At 37.7% G+C, this 20,550-nt stretch overlaps 1 protein-coding gene across 7 annotated transcripts in view; it reads left to right on the top strand.

The window, feature by feature from the left end:
• Tut4 (terminal uridylyl transferase 4) overlaps positions 1-20,550 on the top strand; it is a 94,427-nt gene that overhangs the window by 62,447 nt on the left and 11,430 nt on the right. For 3 of the 7 annotated variants that reach the window (XM_090334826.1, XM_090334825.1, XM_090334829.1), the window contains exons 16-29: positions 30-116; positions 801-904; positions 3,558-3,615; positions 3,696-3,799; positions 4,067-4,156; positions 7,085-7,198; positions 7,501-7,578; positions 7,743-7,920; positions 8,411-8,458; positions 8,544-8,626; positions 12,563-12,678; positions 13,776-13,972; positions 14,595-14,695; positions 18,583-19,030. In XM_090334826.1, the coding sequence (XP_090190952.1) occupies positions 30-116; positions 801-904; positions 3,558-3,615; positions 3,696-3,799; positions 4,067-4,156; positions 7,085-7,198; positions 7,501-7,578; positions 7,743-7,920; positions 8,411-8,458; positions 8,544-8,626; positions 12,563-12,678; positions 13,776-13,972; positions 14,595-14,695; positions 18,583-19,030 (1,806 nt within the window). The remainder of the gene's footprint in view (positions 1-29; positions 117-800; positions 905-3,557; positions 3,616-3,695; positions 3,800-4,066; positions 4,157-7,084; positions 7,199-7,500; positions 7,579-7,742; positions 7,921-8,410; positions 8,459-8,543; positions 8,627-12,562; positions 12,679-13,775; positions 13,973-14,594; positions 14,696-18,582; positions 19,031-20,550) is intronic. The other 4 variants (XM_090334827.1, XM_090334830.1, XM_090334828.1 and 1 more) reach the window with 2 other exon arrangements.

The raw sequence follows: 20,550 nt of genomic DNA on the forward strand, positions 1-20,550 counted from the left end.
TATTTTTCTTTTTTCTTTCTTAAACCTAGACGAATTATCACCACCATTTTCTGAACAACACAACAGGGAACAAATTTTAATTGGCTTGGAAAAATTTATTCAAAGAGAATATGATGGTATGTCATCGGTTAAAAATTAATTTTGTTACTGTACATGCTCTTGTATTTTATTTAAAAGTACTGCTGAGAGCCAGGCATAGTAGATCATGCCTGTAATCCTACCTACTTAGAAGGCTGAGATCCTGAGAATTACAGTTCGAAGCCAGCTCAGGCAATAAAGTTCATCATGAAACTTTCATCTAAAGGTAACAATTAAAAAGCTAGAAATGGAGCTGTAGCTCAAGTGGTAGAGTACTAGCTCAGGGATAGCACCCAGAGCCCCATTTCAGGCTCCACTACTGACACTAAAACATACTGAACATAATGAATGAGCGTAGATAGATCTGTAGTTTAGCTGGAAAAAGCTAATGGTCTCTGTTTAGAAATGGAGATTGATAGGTGTTAAAGATCTCACATATATTTCTGGCATTGGCAACAAGATAATGATATTATTTGTTGAGAATGGCAGTTTGAGGAATTATAATAGATTTAGGATAAAGGGCATGTTGAATATAAGATAGCTGAAAAAGTGGAAAAAGTAGTTGAGTACATGAATTTGGGAACTCGAGTAAGCATCTGGACTTGAGATGGATGTTTTGGAATTTTTAGTGGTAGTGGTAGATAATTTAAGTGGGATGAGATAATTTTGTTAGATATTAGAAGACTCCTTCCGTGTTATGACTTTTATTTCCCTTTCCTTAGAAAAGGCAAGACTGTGCTTATTTGGCTCTTCTAAGAATGGATTTGGATTTCGTGATAGTGATCTTGATATTTGTATGACCTTAGAAGGCCATGAAAATGCAGAGGTAAAGGTTTTTGTTGGAATGATATCTAACTTTATTCTCTTCTAATGATGAATCTAATTTTATTTTTGATATAATATTGATAAAAATAGATGGTATTCTTTATATATTATATACATATATTAGCAACAATTAATATCTATTTTGAAGGTACTGAGATTGTTTAGTAAATGTTTTGTTCATCATTTTACAATATAAAAGCAAGGTCATTGAGAGTTTAAATTGTTTTAATTTGAATTTATGGTTAATATACTATAAAGTTGGACTTTTTTTTCCTTAGGGCAGTGAGGAGTTGGTGCTTCAGTTCAGTAGTGAATGTTGATCTTGCTTATTCTGTCTTTACTATCCCTTTCATTAGGAGCTGTCTTTGTATCACTGTAGAAAATATCTAATAGTAGTCATCTAATTTATAAATGGGTCATTCTAAAACTTAATTATAATTTTGGGGCACTTGCCTTTTTTTCCATAAAAGAATATGATAAATGAGTTTTAGGAAATCATTTGGGGTGGGATGGGAGCTAACATATATTGAGTCCCCAGCATACACTTATACATACATTATCTCATTTTATTCTTGCACCCACCTTTGAGGTAGGTATTATTTCCCCCATTTTACAGATGAGGAAACAGGCTTTGAGAGATAAACTGACTTGCCCAAGTTCACACAGCTAGTAAGTGTTGGAGCCGGGATTCGTACCCAGGTCTGTCTGACTCCAGAGTTCATGCTCTTTGCACTGTATCTCACTGCCTCTTTGTAATTTTTTAACCCGTAATGTAGCTGAAATATAGTACTAATAGTACTGTAGAACCTAACCACTACTTTGTGAAATTTAAAGCTTTCTGAGTTCCACCTTGAGATGCCAGGAGCAGACCTTCCCCCAGTGCAGTCTTGGCAGTGAAGTGGGTATGCTTTTCCTTCTTTATCTTCTAGGATTCAGTAGTGGGAATGAGAATGTCTGACCATTTGAGAAGAAAAGGACTGATCAGGAAAGAAGTGTCCCAGTCCTTTGTAGCAATAATTAGAAAAGGAGGGGATCCTTGTAGTGGCTCTTTATCACAATATCTATTGACTATTGATACTTATGTTTTAAAATCAGATTGATTGCAAGATTGGGGTGAGGCCAAGCTTCTGGCATCTGTAGTGGTGTCAGCATAGCCTTTGTTATGTTACAAAAGAATTCAGCAGAATAGTGTACCTGTGCACCTCTGAAATACTTTCACAGGTGGTTTTGAATTAGTTAGACCTGCAGTAAAGATGGCAGTGATGAGTTCTCACTTGTTTGTTTGTTCTCTAACTTGTTATTGGCACTTATGTGGAAGAGGCTGTCTTGTCTCCATTTTGAAGAGCAAGAATTGAGAGAAATAGAAATTAATTTTTACCCAGGGTGGAGTTTGAAGACTTTTAAACACCTTCTACATAAAATTTATTAGGTAGTTTGTTGTTAGGAACTTGAAACAATGAAAAGGAATAAAATAGCCAGGTGCTGGTAGCTCACGTCTGTAATCCTAGCTACTCAGGAGGCCAGGATCTGAGGATCAAGGTTCAAAGCCAGCCTGGGCACTAAAGTTCATGAGACTCTTTTATCTCCAATTACCCACCAGAAAACTCAAAGTGGCTCTGGAGGCTCAAGCAGTAGCCTTGAGCTAAAGATCTTAGCCCAGGACCAGCGGTGCCCAGGCCCAGAGTTCAAGCCCCAGGATTGACAAAAGAATAAAATATATTCTAAATGAACCTTATTGAGACTTTAAAAATTTTATTAAATTGTATATTTTGCATGATAAAAAATATGACCATCTTTGTTCATTTTGTTTTATGTGTCATTTAGTAACTAATGATTCCCTTGAAATCCCCAGGTTAAGCTACAATGACTGTGTTGGGGATAAAGATGAGTTATAACTGTTGGGATTGCTCTTGGTAGCCTTCAGCTTAACACAGTTGATTTATAATGTCTTCCTCTTCTGTGTTCTTGTCTTTTGGTGATTATTACCATACCAACTCTTGTCTCTGGTTTTTTATTTTTTTAAATAACACTTCAATTTGCAGAAAGAATTTCCTTGAGGAAATAGGTACTGGTAATAATAGAATTATGTTTCTTTTCCTCATCAACATAATAAATAACTGGCAGATTTCAAGTTTTCATTTTATGCCAGGCTTGTTGCTGAATGCTTTGTATTATGTCTCATGTAATCCTTCCAACAACTCTTTAGGGCAAGAATTTCTGATTATTTGGATTTTATACTTATTTGGATTTTATAGAGTAGAAAGGTGTGCTTTGAGGGAGTGTAAGTATAGGCTATTCAGCTAATACCTAAGTCAGAGCCTGGGCTCCTAATCAAGATAATTGTTTGCACTCATCAGATCTTGTACATAATCTTTGTTTCTCAAACATAAATGTACATGTGAATCTGTGTGATATTTTTTTAAATGCTTGTGATTAGGTTTGATAGAGGTTTAAGAGTCTACATTTGTACCAAGTTCCTAATAATACTGAGGCTATGTATTTATGAACCACATATTTCAAATAGCAAGGTGATATAGAATGTTATGGCTGGGAATTTTAATTAATAGTATTAAATGCCTAGATTAAAGTAGAATTTGCACAATGCCAAATGGAATGAAATTTTAATTACTTGTTTTATTTTTTTTGTTTTTTAGAAATTAAATTGTAAGGAAATAATTGAAAGTTTGGCAAAAATTCTTAAGAGACATCCAGGTATACATTTTAAATCTAGTTTTAAAACAAAAAATTCTCTTTAGCATTATGAAAATAACTTAATGTTTTTTTCTAATCAGGTTTAAGGAACATTTTGCCTATAACTACCGCCAAAGTGCCTATAGTAAAATTTGAACACAGACGAAGTGGGCTAGAAGGTGATATCAGTTTATATAATACATTGGTAAGTTTCTTTATAGACAAGAATAATTATACTTTTCATGTAAAAAGTTTATAGATGAGTTATACTTGTATGCTTAATATTTTCACATGTGAGCAGTATAAGGAACACATATCTTGTCATCTATTGCGATCAGATTGTTAAGTTCTTGACTTGTTAAAAGGGCATATTTTTGTGGATGTATTCTAATTAGACTATTTGTATGTTTTTATGTGATTTGTAAGCTTAAGAAAAATGAAATGTTAAAAAAATTGTAATTATTTTTTTCAGGCTCAACACAACACCAGAATGTTGGCTACTTATGCAGCTATTGATCCTAGAGTTCAGTACTTGGGATATACTATGAAAGTGTTTGCTAAGGTATTTATGAAAACGTTAATGATCTGTTTAGTTGTGATAATCTTCTTTTTCTCCCTTGTTATTGTTGTTGTCCCTTTCCTCCTCCTCCTCTTCTCCTCCTCTTCTCCTCTTCCTCCTTCGCCTCCTCCTCCTCCTCATTCCTGCCCTCCATCCCTGTCCCTCACCCCTGTCCCTCTCCCCTGTCCCTCCTCTTTCCTGTCCTTTCTTCTCATACCAGTACTGGGGCTTGAACTCAGGGCCTGAGCACTATTCCTGAAGGTTTTTTTTTGCTCAAGGCTAGTGCTCTATCACTTGAGCCACAACTCTACTTCTGGCTTGATGATTAATTGGAGATAGGAGTCTCATAGACTTTCCTGCCTGGGCTACCTTCAAACCATAATCCTTAGATCCAAGTCTCTTGGATATCCTCAGAGTACTACCTAAGATTAGAGACTGGAGTCACCAGTGCATGGTGTACTTTTTTTTTGTGGGGGGGTGGCAGCCAGGGAATATCAAGCATATTGAAGTTGTACAGAACCCAAAAGCCCTAAAGGAATTAGGTACCAAGTGCCTTATACCAATAGTCCTAGCTATTCAGGAGGTAGAGATCACAAGAATTTCAGCTCAAAGCTAGGGAAAAAAAAAAAAAAAAAAAAACTTGTGAGCATAATCCCAACCCATACTCATGATATCTATGTCACTGTTATCTCAGGTACATAGGAGGCTGAGATGAGAAAGATCATAGTTTCAGGCCAGCTTTAGCTACAAAAAAGTTAGCTTGGGGCAGGGGTGGGGGGAGGTGGGAATTTGGCCTAGTGGTAGAGTGCTTTATTATTTTTTTTAATTAAAGAATTTATTAACATTGATTTTTACATCATATTTCAGATGACGTATTTAACAAACAAGTATTCAAGAAGGGAGTCTTTATATATAATCACTGGCATTTAGATTTTAGAACATAATTAAAATTAGGCTGAGGGTTTGTATGTCATATATACATATTAATCTATGTAATAAAACATGTCTATAGAATCATAAATTTTTATGTCTACGTAGTTGTGTTTATATTTCCAATACCATGTCCATAACATTGGATATGCTCTTGTAGTCTTTGGATTTAATAGCCACATATTAAGGATACCATGCACCTTTTGTTCCTTAGGTCTTAACTTGTCTCACTCAACATGATTCGCTCCAGATTCATCCACTTCCCTGCAAATGCCATTATTTTATTTTGTCTGTTGGCTATGTAGAATTCCATTGTGTATATATATATATATATACCACATTTTCTGTATCCATTCATCTGCAGTAGGGCATCTGGATTGTTTCCATCGCCTAGCTATTGTGAATAGTGCAGAGATAAACATAGCTGAGCAGGCGTCCTTATATCTTGGGTTATGGTGTTCAGGATAGATGCCCAGGAGTGGTATGGTGGGATCATAGGGAGGGATAATAGGGAAGGTCAATTTTCAGTTCTTCAAGAAACCCTCCACATTGCTTTCCAGATTGCTATAGAGTGCTTTCTTAGCATGCATGAAGACATGGGTTCAATTCCTTGGCACCACACACTTAGAAAAAAGCTGGAAGTGGTGCTGTGGCTCAAGGGTAGAGCTTTTAGCCTTGAGAAAAAGTCCAAGGACAGTGCTCAGGCCCCACAACTGGCAAAAAAAAAAAAAAAAAAAAGTTAGCTAGAGGACCTAGAGTGTGGCCTAGTGGTAGAGTGCTCCCTTAGCATGCATGAAGCCCTGGGTTTGCTTACCACCTACAGAGAAAAGCCAGAAGTGGTGCTGTGGCTCAGTTGGTAGAGTGCTAGCCTTGAGAAAGCTCAAGGACAATGCCCAGGCCCGAGTTCAAACCCCAAGACTGACCGCCCTCCCCCCAAAAAAAAGGTTAGCTATATTAACAGAAAACAACAACAATGAAAAATCCCTTCAAAGACAGCACTCAGGCCTTGACTTCAAGTGCCAGGATCAACACTGACCACACAAAAGCACAACAAAAACACTACTATAATAAAATACTTTTTGTTGCTTTCTCATTTAGTCCTAGGGCCTGAACTCAGGCTGTATGTGCTGTCCCTGAGCCTTTTCTTTGTTTAAGGTTAGCAACAGTACTACTTCCAGTTTTCTAGTGGTTAAATGGAGGTAAGAGTCTCATGAATTTTTCTGCCTGGGCTGGCTTTTAACCACAATCCTCAAATCTCAACCCCCTGAGTAGGTAGGATTACTGGTGGCATGAGCTACCAGTGCTTGGCAAAGGAACTCTTCATATTCAGTCATTTCACACATATTTGGAAGGCGTTTATTTATTTAATTAATGCCAGTCCTGGTGCTTGAACTCAGGGCCTGAGCACTGTCCTTGTACTTTTTCCTGAAAGCTAACATTCTACCACATGAACCACAGCAGTACTTTCAGTTTTTCTATGTATGTGGTACCAAGGAATCAACCTGGATCTTCATGCTTGCTAGGCAAGCACTCTACCACTAGGCTAAACTCCTGGTTCTTATTTTCAAATATGTAAAGCAATTTTTCATAGAGTGCACACTAATTACACTTGCCTGTAATATGTAAGATTATCTGCTTTTCCATACCCTTTATAGCAGTTCATTACTGAACTTGGGATACATATCAATTCAGTGAATTACAGAAGTGTTTCCTCAGGATAGTCAAATGAGATTCTGAAGTTTTTCGGGGGGGGGGGCGGGGGGAGCTAGTCATGAGGCTTAAACTCAGGGTCTGAGCACTGTCCTTGGACTTTTCTCAAAGCAAGGGCTCTATCACTTGAGACAGAGCACCACTTCCAGCTTTTTTCTATGTATATGATACTGAGGAATTGAACTCAGGTCTTCATACATGCTAGGCAAACACTCTACCACTAGGCCAAACTCCCGCCCCCGAAGTTTTATTTTTACCTCATTTTTCTTCTTCTTTTTTTTTTTGTTTAAGCGATGTGACATTGGAGATGCTTCCAGGGGAAGTTTGTCTTCATATGCATATATTCTTATGGTGCTGTACTTTCTACAGCAGAGAAAGCCACCGGTTATCCCAGTTTTACAAGAGGTAAGTATAGGAGAAAAATATAAATGCACTCTGTATGGAGGTGGGGGTGAGGGAACTTCTTTTTGCTCAAAGCTAGCACTCTACTACTTGAGCCACATTCCCAGCCCTAGAAGGTTTTTTTTTTTTTAGTGTTTATATGTATTCTATTAATTACTAGGTGTCAAGTTTTATCCATCTAAGTTCGTTTCCTTTGGAACGAGTATTTCAGTATGTTTTATATAGATGAACTCTGAATGATATGAAGGTTTCTAGGTCTTTGGGTAAAGTAGCTTGAAATATAAAAATTAAATGTTTTAATGCAGATCTTCGATGGGAAGCAGATTCCACAGAGAATGGTTGATGGGTGGAATGCTTTTTTCTTCGACAAAACAGAAGAGCTGGTAAAAGTCTACATAGTTCTTTGTTATAGAATGCTTACTGTTAACTTGTTAGGATTTGCATAGTTTAATATTGTGGAATATGTTTTAAATAATATAGCCCTTCTTTTTTTCCCCTCCCCTTTATTCTCCTTCATGGTCCTCTTCTCTTTCTCCTTTACCTGAAGAAAAAGCGCTTACCATCACTTGGAAAGAACACAGAATCATTAGGAGAGCTTTGGTTGGGATTGCTTCGCTTCTATACTGAAGAATTTGATTTCAAAGAATATGTAATTAGCATTCGGCAAAAAAAGCTGTTGACAACTTTTGAAAAACAATGGACATCTAAATGCATTGCAATTGAAGGTAGTTTTTTATGCCATTCTTTTTTTTTTTTTTTAATTTCCCAGAGGCTTGAACTCATGGCCTGAGCACATTTCCTGAGCTTTTATAAAACTCCAGGCTAGCACTCTACCACTTTGAGTCACAGTGCCACTTCTGGTTTTCTTGTGGTTAATTGAAGGTGAAGAGTTTCATTTTCCTGCCCAGGCTTGTTTCGAACTGTGATCCTCAGATCTTAGCCTCCTGAATAGCTAGGATTACAGGCATGAGCCACTGACACCCAGCTTAAGCCATTCTTACTTTAAAAACAAAAATTTGGCCACAGAATAGAGCAAGAAACAGGCCAACATTAGAATTTTAAGAATTCTTCCCTTTGATTTTTGTGATCCCTTCCTTTAATATCCAGCAATTGAATAACTTGCTGAGAATAAGGAGTACTAGAGTGGTTCAGGCTATGTACATTTGATAATAATACAGTGAATGTAATTCCTAATTTTAAATCATTATTTTCTAGATCCCTTTGACTTGAATCATAACCTTGGTGCTGGAGTTTCTAGAAAAAGTAAGTGTTAAATAGAGAAATTGCCTTCATTTAATGTTTTTTTGAAATTAATGTTTTCATCTTTATTGTCTTCTTTCTTCAATAGTGACCAATTTTATTATGAAGGCATTTATCAATGGAAGAAAGCTTTTTGGTACCCCATTTTATCCACTCATTGGCAGAGAAGCTGTAAGTTACATTATTTCAATTTTGAATCTTTTCTCAAAGAAGTTTTTTGTTGTTGTTTAATTTTGGTTTTATTTATTTGCCTAGGCGAATAAAAATAGAATCAGTAATAAATAAAAAGATGATAATAAACATTTTAGAATTATTTGTTGTATCCTTATTAAATATCTGATTATTTAACAATTGATTTTTAAGGCATAAATAATTTTTTGAGTGGAATACAGGTAACTTTAAAATTAAGATTGGACTGGGAGTTTGGCCTAGTGGCAGAGAGTGCTTGCTTAGCATGCATGAAAACCCAGGTTCGGTTCCTCGGTACCAATACATGTAGAAAAAGCTGGAAGTGGTGCTATAGCTCAAGTAGTAGATCTTTAGCCTTGAAAGCCCAAGGATAGTGCTCAGGACCTGAGTTCAAGTCCCAGGCCTGGTCCCCCCTCAAAAACAAACAAACATATATATATATATTTAACATCATTAGGACTAAACATATATGATCTAGGCTTTTTTTGTATGTGTGGGTCATGGGGTTTGGACTCTGGGCCTGGGCACTGCCCCTAAGCTCTTCAGCTCAAGGCTACCACCCTACCCTTGAGCCACAGTTCCACTTCCCGTTTTCTAGAGGTTAATTGGAGATAAGAGTCTCAGGTCCTTTTGTGCCCAGGCTGGCTTTGAACCTTGATCCTCAGATCTCAACCTCCTGAGTAGCTAGTATTTATGTTCTAGTCTTGTGTGTAATTTTTGTTATCAGAGCATGCTTCCTTCCTTCCCCTCTCCCTCATCTCTGCTATATATTCTGTCTCTCCTACCTTTCTCTTTATATTTCTTTCTCTTCCCTCCTCTCTTCTTCTATTCTTTCTTTGTGCTGGTCCTGGGGCTTAAACTTAGGACCTGAGCATTGTCACTGAGATTGATCTCAGGGCCAGAGCATGGTCCTTTGGCTTTCGCAAGGCTAGCATTCTTAGTACTTTACCACTTGAGCCACAGCACCACTTCCAGCATTTTGCCAGTATGTGGTACTGAGGAATGGAACCTAGGTCTTCCTTCGTGTATGCTAAGCAAGCACTCTACCAGTGGTCTAAACTCCTCGCCTGTCCCTGAGCTTTTTTTTTTTTTTTTTGCTCAAACCACAGATTCAATTCTAGTGTTTTGTTTTTTTTTTGTTTTTTTGCTGGTTGATTAGAGATAAGAGTCTCTCAGACTTTCCTGCTCTGTTTGGCTTTGAACCATGATCCTCAGATCTCAGTCTCCTGAGTAACTAGGAAATAGATGTGAGCTATTGGCACCTCAATTGGCACCTGGCTAATATATAGTCTTTTAAGTCGGTTTTCTTGGTACATACCTTTAATCTCAGTATTCAGGAGACTAATATGGGTGAAATGTGAGTTTGAGGCCAGCTTTGACTGCATAAGACACTTTTTCCAAAAAGAAACAAAAACATATCAACCACCAGCAGCAACAAATGTAGTCTGCTGGGTTTTTTTGTTTATTTATTTGTGTTTGTTGATTGCAGGGCTTAACCTAAGTGCCTGGGCTCTGTTTCCAAGCCTCTTTTGTGCTCAAGGCTGGTACGCTATCACTTGAGCCACAGCAACACTTCCGCAGCAACACTGCCAGTTTTTGAGTGGTTAACTAGAAGTAAGAATCTCATGGGGACTTTTCTTCCTCAGTCTGGTTTCCAACTGAAATCCTCAGATCTCAGCCTCCTGAATAGTGAGGATTATGGCCTCTTGTGCCCAGCTGAATCTGCTGGCTTTTTTTTTTTTTTTTTTTTTGCCAATTGTGGGGCTTGAACTCAGGGCCTGAGCACTGTCCTTGGACTTTTTCTCAAAGCTAGAGCTCTACCACTTGAGCCACAATACCAGTACCAGCTTTTTGCCAGTGTGTGGTACCGAGGAATCGAACCAGGCTCTTTGTGCATGCTAGGCAAGCACTCTACCACTAGGACAAACTCCAGGCCCTGAATCTGCTGTTTTTTTTTAAGCGTAGTATTTTCAACTATCATGTTGTAGCATTTATCATACTTTTTTTTTTATGGCTGAATAATACTGCACAGGTAAATCCATTTTGTTTATCCCTTCATCATTTGTTGGATATTTGATTTATTTTACTTAGTAGCTATTATGAGCAATGCTATTGTGAATATTTATCTATATATGTGTGTGTACATATATACATATATGTATATATACATATGTATATAGAGATGTATATCTATATACATACACACATACATATATATATATGTATATACACATACACACAGAGGGGATAGGTGAATGTAAAGATGGGCTCTGGCCCCACAAGTTGATCTAAAAGATGTGATCCTTCCCCTGTCTCAGTCTCTTAAGTGTTGAGAATAAAGGCATGTAAGACCATGCTTGACTGAATATGTTTTCATTTTCCTTGGTGTAAACTTAATAGTGAGGAACTACTGAAATGTTTTCTGAGTACTTGTGCTATTTTTACATTCCCACCAGCAATATATATGGGTTTTAATACCCAGTACTTCTTATTGCTTTTATAGTATTATAGCTATTCTATTTAATTTTTCTCCTGCCTGTATTAGGGATTTAACCCAAAGTCTTGTGTATACTAGGCAAGCGCTCTACCATTTGAATCATGCCTATGGCCCCTCTTTTACTCTGATTCCAATTTTTTTTTTTCAGTTTTGTGGTTTGAACTCAAGGGCCTTGGCACTGTCCCTGAGCTCTTTATCTCAAGGCCAACATTCTACTATCGTGAGGCACAACTCCACTTCTGGTTTTCTCGTGGTTAGTTGGAGATAAGAGGTTATGTCTCATGGACTTTCCTTCCCAGGCTGGCTTTGAACCACACTCCTCATATCTCAGCCTCCTGAGTATCTAGGATTATAGGTATGAGCCACTGGCACCTGGCTTGGTGCAAGATTTTATCAAAACTTGTAGACAGCTAACTGAACATAGGTTCTTGCCTTCCAGAAATATGGAGACTGTTAGGACCAACTTTGTGACAGTGCCAAAGTGAACACCAAGAAGATTAAGCAATGGGGTCAGGAGTTTGGCCTAGTGGTAGAGTGCTTGCCTAGCATGCACGAAGACCCAGGTTCAATTCCTAAGTCCCATATATATAGAAAAAGCCGCAAGTGGTGCCGTGGCTCAAGTGGTAGAGCTCTAGACTTGAGAAAGCCCAAGGACAGTGCTCAGGCCCTGAGTTCAGTCCCCAGGACTTGCCAAAAAAAAAAAGGATAATCAAGGTGCGATTGTAAAGGGCAAGGACAAATGAGCCTGATTTAAGTCTTGGGAAAAAGTATTCACTGCAAGGTTTCCTACCATCTCCCTCCTTAAATATACCCACTTTGTATAACAAATGTTATTTGGTTCTTTAAAAGCAGTTTGCAAATTGAATCTTTTGTTTGTGTTAGTTGTGAGTCTTGGACTCTGGGCCTGGGTGCTGTCCCTGAACTCTTCAGCTCAAGGCTAGCATTCTACCACTTAAGCTAACAGCATCACTTCTGGTTTTCTGGTGGTTAATTGGAGATGGGTTTCATAGACTTTTGTGCCTGGGCTGGCTTTGAACCACGATCCTCAGATCTCAGCCTCCTGTGAGGCTAGGATTAGTTTAGCATGTGAGCCACTGCACCCGGCTCCACAAAATTCTTTATATGAGATTTAACGAACTTTAAAAAAAATGGGAACAAATGATATTATCTCTGTGAGCTTATAGGTCCCTTTTCTATTTTATCTATAGTAGCTATAAATAATATAATGTCGTTGTAAGTGCTTGGTTCTGTTACCATTGTGATTATGATGGTTCTGGCTCTTACTCTGCTGTGGTTTCAGTTACTATGAAATAGTTGTTAATATTTATTTTTAAATCACTTTTGTATCATGATCCTTTTCAATTTATAAAGGTTATATTTACAGTGATTCTTTTTCTAGTAAAATTACATTTTCTCCCTAGGAATACTTCTTTGATTCCAGAGTGTTAACAGATGGAGAACTGGCTCCCAATGATCGATGCTGTCGTGTCTGTGGAAAAATAGGCCATTACATGAAAGACTGTCCCAAAAGGAAGAGGTTGGCAAATAATTACTTATTAGTAATTCAGGGAAAATAAATTTGAAGGCAACTTGTAGCTGTAATTTTAGAAATGTTAGAAGAACTCGACCGGGAGTTTGGCCTAGTGGTAGAGTCTTGCCTAGTATGCCTAGTATGGGTTTGATTTCTTAGTACCACATACATAGAAAAAAAAAGCCACGAGTGGTGCTGAGACTCGGTAGAGCTTTATCCTTGGGATTGTCTAAGGACAGTGCTCAGACCCTGAGCTCAAGCCCAGGACTGGCAAAAGAAAAAAAAAATGTTATAAGAACTCTTGTTCAGGGCTTTAAATTGGACTTTAGGTTATGTTCATATGAGTGGAATTTTGTAATAGTATGAAATTTATTGTGTGATATAATAATGTATTACAACATTTGCTCACTCAGTTTTCTTTAGCAGAAATATATGTTGTTGGTTGTATTAGGAGCCAAGGGAAAAAGGGTGACTAATATATGGAGTTATTGCTGAGGAATTCAGTCAGGATACCAGCAATAATAACAGCTCCTTTGTGTGTGTGTGTGTGTGTGTGTGTACACGTGTGTACACATATGCTGTGAGCTGTATCTATTTATTATATAACGAGATGCATACATAACTTGAGATGTATACCCCCATGTAAAATGTTTCTTAAGATGCATATTCCTTCAAGTTCTACATGGTATATTTAACTGGCTAGGAAATTTCCTTGTTCAACTCTGACTTAATGTCTGACTTAATTAAGTCTGACTTAATGTGAAATTTTGCAGTTTTTAGACAGTAAGTCTACTAGGTTTATCACTGAGTACTTAGGGTAAGATACTTGTCTTTTCTAAGCTTCAGATTCTTTTTTAGAGATGTGAATTATTAGTCTCTGAGGGATCTTAGCCACTTCAAATTTTAAATATATAGTATAAAGCTACTAGAATATACGTTTCTCATGTATAGGTGTGCTACAGATGGGAAGCTTCTTGTGTTCAAAACAAAATCGCATGAAACAGTAAGATAACAGTGTTAATCTCCATGTTACTATGTATGGTTTAGTTTGCTGTGTGGCTTGTTCAGTTTACAAGTCCCTAGCCCCACATTATTGGTATCAGCAGTTTACTGTTTAGACTAAAGAAGAAAGACAGTGAAGAAGAAAAGGAAGGGAATGAAGAAGAGAAAGACTCCCGAGATGTTCTTGACTCCCGTGACCCCCGAGACCTCAGATGCTTTATATGCGGAGATGCTGGGCATATACGCAGGGAGTGCCCAGAGGTGAAGCTGGCCCGCCAGAGGAATAGCAGTGTGGCAGGTAAGTACAAAAAGCCAAAAGTAGCTGGGGATATAGCTCAATGGTAGAATGTTTATCTACTGCATGTAATATGCTCAGTTTGAACCTCAACACCACAAAAAGAAAAGAAATGGACAAAAAATGGTTTCTGGCAGAAATAAAGTCATATATGTTTATGTCATGCTAAGGACTCTGTTCGTCTATTCTCCACACAGTTATAACATTTTGGGCCTTTTAATTTCTTAAAGAGTTAAAATTTAGAGAATGAACTTTTTATTTCAAATACTACTTGCATATTTACAGTCAAGCTATTTACAAAATGTTACTCTTAGCTGACTCCCTCCAAATAGTCTCTAGTTTGAGTCAGACTCTATTTTGCTTGCTGTTAACATAGGCACCCCACCAATGTGGGCAGAAAAGTCTGTGAGACTCTTACCTCCAGTAAAATATTCAGAAAAAGCTGTAAGTGGTGCTGTGCCTCAAGTGGCAGAGCACTAGCCTTGAACACAAAAAGGCTTAGAGATAGCACCTAGGTCCTGAGTTTAAGCCCCAGAACCAGACTACCACCCCTGCCCCTCCCTCCAAAAAAAAAAAAAGTAAAATACTTTGTGTCTTGATTTTTCTTTTTGATATCTTCTCTTAGCAGCCCAGCTGGTCCGCAATCTTGTAAATGCCCAACAGGTGGCCGGTTCAGCTCAGCCACAGGGTGAACAATCCATGAGGACTAGACAGTCCTCAGAATGTGTAAGTACTCTGCCTGTAAATGAGTTTGTAAGGAAGATAACTATCTCTGGTGGGTGGAAAGGGCCTATCGCCTCAGACTTGGCAAGTATAATCTTGACATGGTACCTTGTAGAACTGTCCTTACCTTGCTAGGCCCATTAATTGAAAGAACAGTTTATTTGAGGTGAGATACATGGGACCCCATTTGGTACATAAAATAGCAACTACCTAATATACGAGATGTAAATAAAGTCAGGATTTTCAGATGCTTTGCCTAGTAGAAAAATGTCAGTACTATTAATAAAAATTGAAATATATAACTTTTCATGTTTCCTTTTCTTCACTGGCTGCTGAGCCTAACTGTTCAAATTGGTGCTTTCTTTTCTAACAGTATTTCAGTTTTATCTTCTCATTTTATAGATTACTAATCATTAAATGTAGAAGAAGAGGGAACTCTGAGGGAACATGTGGGTTTTTAAAAAAAATTATTGTTATTGTAGAGTTTATATACAGAGAGGTTACAGTTACATGAATCAGGTAATGAATAATGAGTACAGTGTCTCCCCTTCTGTAGATTTCTCCTAGTTTTTCCCTCCTGTCCCTAACCATAAGATGTACAGTTCGTTTTCCACATAGTGTCTAATGAGTAGCACTATTGTATTTGTTCACCCTTGTTCTACCTTTTCTATCCCCTCCTTTACCCTTCCAAATACAAACTAACAAGACAAAGGAAAACAAAAGCAACAGTGGCAGCTAAAATGGTCTCTTGTTTCATTTTCTTGGAGTTCATTTCATAGAATATTATTTTATATAATCATATGCATCATATGCACATAGCTATTGAGCCTTTGTTAATCACTCTTGTGTATATCCTCCTTTGGCCTCAGTGTATGAATGTCGTGAATTCTATATAATTTATTATGTCCCAGTGTGTATATATACAAACACATATATGTACACACATCTATATACATACATGCATATACATGTACATCTATAGAGTAAATGAATAAATGATATAATTTAATCACTCAGTACATTTCTTTGTAGACTTATAGGCACATTCTAGTTACCACATATGAGGGAAACCATGCAGCCTATTTTCCCTTGGTTCCTGCTTACTTTGATTAATGTAATTTTATTCAAGTTTGTCGATTTCCTTATGAATGGTAAATATTCTTTTTGATGGATGAATAGAATTACATTGTGTATATATACCTTTTTTATATATTTTTTATTGTAATTAATAGAAGGGTTACATGATATTTGCCAGATAGATGGTGCATTAATTCCCATACATTGATACCCTTTCACATGTCTTGGTCCCCATTTCCCTCCCTCCTTCCCCCACCCCTTATCTTGTTTTCCTCCGTTCCCTATCCAGTTTCAAATAACCAAATACAAATATATCCGATATTCAGGTAACAAAGTGAGATACTGTAACAATATGAGATAAGGGACAGCAAAAGAGATGAGAGATAACATAGTACCTTAAGAACTACAATCATTCATTATATGGCATATGTTTCTATATCCTAGAGATCCTTTCATTTAGCGTCCTACTATATGGCCTTTTGTATGAAGGTTTTGCTCTATTGCAGATCTCTGCTAGAAGAGCCCAAGGTTTCTACTGATTATGACAAATGAGGGAAACCACTGAGCCTAAGTTCCTTTGAGTCTGGCTTACTTCATTTAATATGATCTTTTCTAAGTCTTTCCATTTCCTAACAAATGGGGCAATGTCATTCTTTCTGACAGCAGTATAGAATTCCATTGTGCCAGTCCTGGGCTTGAGCTCAGGGCCTGAGCATTGTCCTTGGACTTTCTCAAGGCTCTACCATTTGAGCCTCAGCACCACTTCTGGCTTTTTTCTGTGTATGTGGTACTGAGAAATCGAATCTGGGTCTTCATGCATGCTAGGCAAGCACTACCACTAGGCCAAACTCCCGGCCCTTTATACCTTATTTTCTGGATCCATTTGTCCACTGAGGGACATCCGGGTTGATTTCATATCTTGACTGTGGTATAAACAATGGTGTGATGAACATGGTTGTTCTGGTGGCTTTAGTGTGGCCCACTGGATAAATGTCAAGGAGTGGGATTGCTGGGTCATAAGGAAGCTGTATGTTTAGTCTTTTAAGGAACCCTCCATCCTGCTTTCCAGAGTGGTTGAACAAGTTTACATTCTTGTCAACAGTGTAATACAGTTCCATTTTGATCACATCCCAGGCAGTATTTGTTATTTTTAATTTTCCTGATAATGGTCTTTCTAACCAGAATAAGGTGAAATCTCAGTGTTGTTTGATTTGCATTTCTTTTATGGATCATGTGTTTTTCTGTAGGGTATTCAAAAACAAATTTATACCACTGTAATGTGTTAGTTTTTAACTGAAAGATGGATTTATAGCTGGGCATGATGGGACATGCCTATAATCCCAGCTTTAAGGAAGATGAGACAAGTAGATTTTAAGTTTAAGTGCAGCCTGGGCTGTCTTAGAAAGGACAGGAAAAGGATTGGTTGTTCCACCAGATTGAATGAGAGACTATTATTGTACTATTTCTTTTAAATCTAAACATGTACTCTTTAGGAATAGCTTATAATTTGTTAAAGCATTAACTTGGGGGGCCAGGAGTTTGGCCTAGTGGGAAAAGTGCTTGCCTAGCATGCATGAAGACCCGGGTTCGATTCCTCGGTACCACATACATAGAATAAGCCGGACGTGGTGCTGTGGCTCTAGTGGTAGAGCACTAGCCTTGAGGAAAAGCCCAAGAACAGTGTTCAAGCCCCAGGACTGGCAAAGACAACTACAACAACAAAAAAACCCAAAATACATTAACTTGGAAAATCCAAGCTAAAATCATTGTAACTTGTAAATTCCAAGTTACAAGCTATATTTTATATAATTTTAATAAATTTTGTATATAATAAATCAGAGGATGTATTTTATTATATACTATACATTATATATTCTTTATATAGTAACGGTTGTGGCTCTTTGTTTTGTTTTGTTTTTGCCAGTTCTGGGCCTTGAACTCAGGGCCTGAGCACTGGGCTTTGTCAAGGCTAGAGCCATGGCACCAGTTCTGGCTTTTTTCTATGTTTGTACCCTGGTCTTTTTGCATGCTAGGCGATCACTTTACCACTAGGTCAAACTCCCAGCCCTACAATTTCTTTTCTTTTGTGTTGGTCTTGGTACTTGAACTCGGGGATCTAGATGCTGTTCTTGAGCTTATTTTGCTCAAGGATAGGGCCCTACCACTAGAGCCACACGTCCATTTTCATATTTTTGCAGGTTAATTGGAGATTAGAGTCTCATTGACTTTCCTACCCAGACTAGTTCGATATAAAAATCTCAGACTTCTGAGTAGTGAGGATTACAGGCATGAGCCACAAAAGCACAGTTGTACACTTTATTGTGATTGCTTGTATGATCTTTTTCTGTTTTTTTCCCCTACCCCTTAACTTTAAGCTCCATGAAAGTTTACATGCTAGGATTATATTTCCTATACTTAGAATAATGTGCAGTTAATAATTGACACTCAGTAGATATTTATTGAGGGGCTGAATGAAAATGACCATGAGTTACTTATGTGTAAGTTTCTAGTTCATTATAGGATATACATGTTATGTTTTATATACCATATGTCTTGTATACCATACAGAAACAATAGCGGGTCTCTGTTTCCTTTGGATAGTAAAAAGATTTATTTAAGGCAATCAATGGAAGGGAGGACTTTTGAGCATCATAGAAAAAAATTATCTTCATGTAATGTGAAGCTTTAGTTGAGACATAGTTCTGCATATAATGTTCTAATAAAAAAACTTCATAATTTGTATCTTAATTACTTTTATAAAATTTAAATGTTTGTAAATTTATTTTAAAATATTTTTTTTCTCTTTTCTGCAGTCTGATTCACCATCTTACTCTCCTCAACCCCAGCCATTTCCACAAAATTCTTCCCAATCAGCTGCTATTACCCCATCTCCATCCCAGCCAGGATCCCAACCTAAGCTTGGCCCACCTCAGCAGGGAGCCCAGCCCCCACATCAGGTCCAGATGCCCTTGTATAACTTTCCCCAATCACCACCAGCTCAGTATTCTCCCATGCACAATATGGGATTGTTGCCAATGCATCCCCTCCAGATCCCCACCCCATCATGGCCTATCCATGGCCCAGTGATCCACTCGGCACCAGGCAGTGCCCCTAGCAATATTGGCCTGAATGATCCCAGCATAATCTTTGCACAGCCTGCTGCCAGACCTGTGGCAATCCCTAGTTCCTCTCATGATGGACACTGGCCTCGAACTGTGGCTCCAAATTCCCTGGTGAACAATGGTGCAGTTGGGAATTCAGGTAACCTTTTTTTTGTTGTTGTTGTTGTTGTTGTTGCTGTTTTTTTAATCTTTTAAAAAATATTTTTATTGTAATTAATAGAAGAGTTACATTATATTCACCAGATAGAAGGTGCATTACTTAACAATCATTGCTACTCCTTTTCATGTTTTTGTCCTCATCTCCATCCCTCACCCCCTCTGTGTTGCTGTTTTTTTAAATTTGTATCTGTACAAAGGTTGGGTGATTGATTCTTGGGTAAACAATATTTATGAAAATGTAGGATTAGTTACAGGTGAATATATATGTATATATATGTATGTATGTATATCTTAATTTGAATTATGGTTTTGCCATTTGCCATTTATTATCATAATACTGGTTTCATTCCTGAAACAGGGATATTAATTGCACATAACTCAGTGATATAGTAAATACTAAATGAGGTAACTAATACACATAAATATTAATTTTTTTCATTGCTTTTCATTTGTTTTGTTTTTTGCTGGGGTTTGTACTCAGGGCCTGCATGTTGAGTTCTTTCTGCCCAGGCAGACTTTGATCTTCAGATTTCAGCCTCCTGAGCAGCTAGGATTATAGGCATGAGCCACTGACACCAGCCTTTTCATTGCTTTTTGTACTACTATCACTCATAGCTGTTGAAATTGAAGGGTTAAGTAACTTAACTGCCATTTTGCATAGTTAATTATAGTACATCTAGAATTTTATTTTTATTTTTGTCGGTTATGGGGCTTGAACTCAGGGTGCTGTCCCTGAGCTCTTCAGCCCAAGGCTAGAACTCTACCACTTGAGGCACAGTGCCACTTCCGGTTTTCTAGTCATTAAATGAATTTAAGAGTCTCATGGAATTTTGTGCCTAGTTGGCATTGAACTGTGATCTCAGCCTTCCGAATGGCTAGGATTACAGTCATGAGCCACAAGCATACAGCTTACACCCAGAATTAAAACATAGCTTTTTTCTTAAAAACCTGTTAGGCTTGGAGTATAATAACCTAGTGGTAGAGTGTTTGCCTAGCATGCACAAAGCCCTGGCTGGGAGCAGTTCCTAGGTACCCAGGCTCTGAGTTCAAGCCCCAGGATTGGGAAAAATGTAAAAACAAAGACTCTCTACTGTGTCTTTAAGTAAGGAGCAATTTATTTAAAACAATAGTAGATCTTAATAGCAATTAGCATTCCAATGTAAGAAATGCTCATTTTCGAAAATTACAGAAAGGAAGTCATTTATAACCTCAATTCTTATATATAGCTAAGTAGACTTTTGACATAATTTTTTTTTTATTCTTTTGGTGCCAGTCCTGGGGCTTGAACTCAGGGACTGAGCACTGTCCTTGGTCTTTTTCCTCAAAGCTAGCACTCTACCACTTGAGCCACAGTACCACTTCTGGCTTTTTCTATGTATGTGGTACCAAGGAATCAAACCCGGGTCTTTGTGCATGCTAGGCAAGCACTCTACCACTAGGCCAAACTGCTGGCCTTGACATAACACTATACTTGCTTATTGAAAAATAACTGATATTGCT

The sequence above is a fragment of the Megascapheus bottae genome, chromosome 6 (assembly GCF_031878675.1).
Source record: "Megascapheus bottae isolate mThoBot1 chromosome 6, mThoBot2.hap1, whole genome shotgun sequence".
Classification (NCBI taxonomy): Eukaryota; Metazoa; Chordata; class Mammalia; order Rodentia; family Geomyidae; genus Megascapheus; species Megascapheus bottae.